This window comes from Eimeria acervulina, genomic scaffold, assembly GCF_000499425.1.
Source record: "Eimeria acervulina Houghton genomic scaffold, Eah_scaff509, whole genome shotgun sequence".
Classification (NCBI taxonomy): Eukaryota; Apicomplexa; class Conoidasida; order Eucoccidiorida; family Eimeriidae; genus Eimeria; species Eimeria acervulina.
Window position 1 is genome coordinate 18,608 of NW_013547297.1, and position 1,708 is coordinate 20,315.

The 1,708-nt window shown below is 51.0% G+C and overlaps 1 protein-coding gene across 1 annotated transcript; it reads left to right on the forward strand.

Annotated features, from left to right (window-relative positions):
- Nucleotides 1-431: 431 nt before the first annotated feature.
- EAH_00040980 (hypothetical protein, conserved) lies at nt 432-1,448 on the forward strand (the record flags this gene model as incomplete). The annotated part of the gene is made up of 4 exons (XM_013391833.1): nt 432-557; nt 846-1,008; nt 1,139-1,196; nt 1,358-1,448. 4 exons carry the CDS (start codon nt 432-434, stop codon nt 1,446-1,448), a joined length of 438 nt encoding a protein of 145 aa, XP_013247287.1.
- Nucleotides 1,449-1,708: the final 260 nt, after the last annotated feature.

The following is a 1,708-nucleotide window of genomic DNA, read 5'->3' on the forward strand; positions in this document are numbered from 1 at the left end:
CCGCGTGTCTCGCTAGGGAGCCTGGGGGCCCCAGGGGGCCCCGCCCTAAGTACCCAAAAGGAGGGCCCCTGATCTCAGTTAGCCATTTTATCATTTTTAGAGGTCTCCAGTTGTTAATTTGAAGATAAAACTCTGTTGGTGCAGCTTGGTCGAGTGTAGCTTTCTCCCTATCCTCTTGCTGCACGCTGGTGAGATCCGTTTCTCGGGGGTATATTTCGATTTCCACCAATTTCCCACGGACTCTCTCGGTTCGTAAATTATTACAATGATTTTTTCTTCTCACAATCTCCCACCCACTTAATCCTTTTAACCCAGTGGGCCTCTTCAATTCCCCCGTCCTTTCGCCCACCCCCAACCCGATATCGCTGGCGTCGAGCTGGAAGAGGTAGACGGTCTAGGATTCGCGTGCCGTGGCGGTGAAGCTTTGAGGGATGTTCTTGTCTGCTGTTCTACGGGGATGGAGGCAGCGGGGTTGGCGGTGGGATACGCTGCAGCGAGGCCGGCGGCGTGCGGTGCACATCGAGTATCCACCGCGAAAGAGGTCTCCTGTGAAGAAGGTGAGTTGTACTATTGCTTCAGCAGAACCGTTTGGCTGTGGCAGCACATGAGTCCGTCTCCTCTTTGAGCAGATCTTTATGTGGCTCCCTGAGGCCCCCTCTCAAGTGAACCTGTGCGAGTGCAGTGAGTTTGTTGTAGTCGTTGCGTATACATCAGCATGCATATCTGCATGAGCCTGACTTGATTGATTTTGAGGAGTGTGTGGATCTCTGGAGACACTTCGTCGGTTCAACTAGAGCTACAGATTGTGCGTGTTGCTGAGTGGGGTTGTTTTCTGTGTGTTGCAGCTACACGATAGCTACGACAAGCTGCTCTTTGTATGCCAGGGGTACATAGACCGTCTTTCCATCGACAAATTGCCTCCTGCGCTGCAGCAGCGGCTGCGGGAGCTTCGGGAGAGCCCAGTGCCTCTCTACGACGGGCGGCTTCCATGGTCAGAGGACCTGCAGAGTAAGTGCAGTTTCTTCTTGTGTGTTTAAAGCGAGCACATGCACTCCAGCGGTCTCATGTAGGATTAAGGGAGAGCAAAGAGGAAACGGAGCAGATTAATGCATCTTTGAACTGTTTTGTGTCGTTGCAGAGGCCATAAAAAGGACGCCAGTTCCGTGTCTCGCCTTCGCCACGGGGCACTCTCATCAGTGAGCCTCCGTCATTCCTTCTTTTCTGACCCATCAGCAATGTCAGTGCGGGCGTCTTCTGCAATTTGCATGACTGCAAGCGTCAAACACAATAAGCAAATGGGGAGAACAACCCTCTTTAGTCTCCGCGTACACCTCAATGTGTCTTCTGCTGTTCGCAGTCTGCTCGAGGTGTTCACTATGGACGAAGTACTCGCATTTGAACGACTAATCCCAGAAATACGCGAGGGATTTGCAGGTCTGACAGAGTAAACCCGCGCCCCCTATGTTGCTACTGCTAGGTAGCTACTATTTATAACTACTGCCATAAATATAAAAAGGCAAATATATATATATATATATATGTTTATACTTGCATATTTTGCAGAGCTTAAGAAGAGATTGCCAGAGGAGGAGGCGGCCTCTGCGCGTACGCGCCACCGCGCTTTGGACCTGACAGAGTAGATGGGCGTCTCGAGGATCAGCAGCGAGAGAATATTTTTTTTGTCGTTTCTTCTTCCAACGCGTAATAG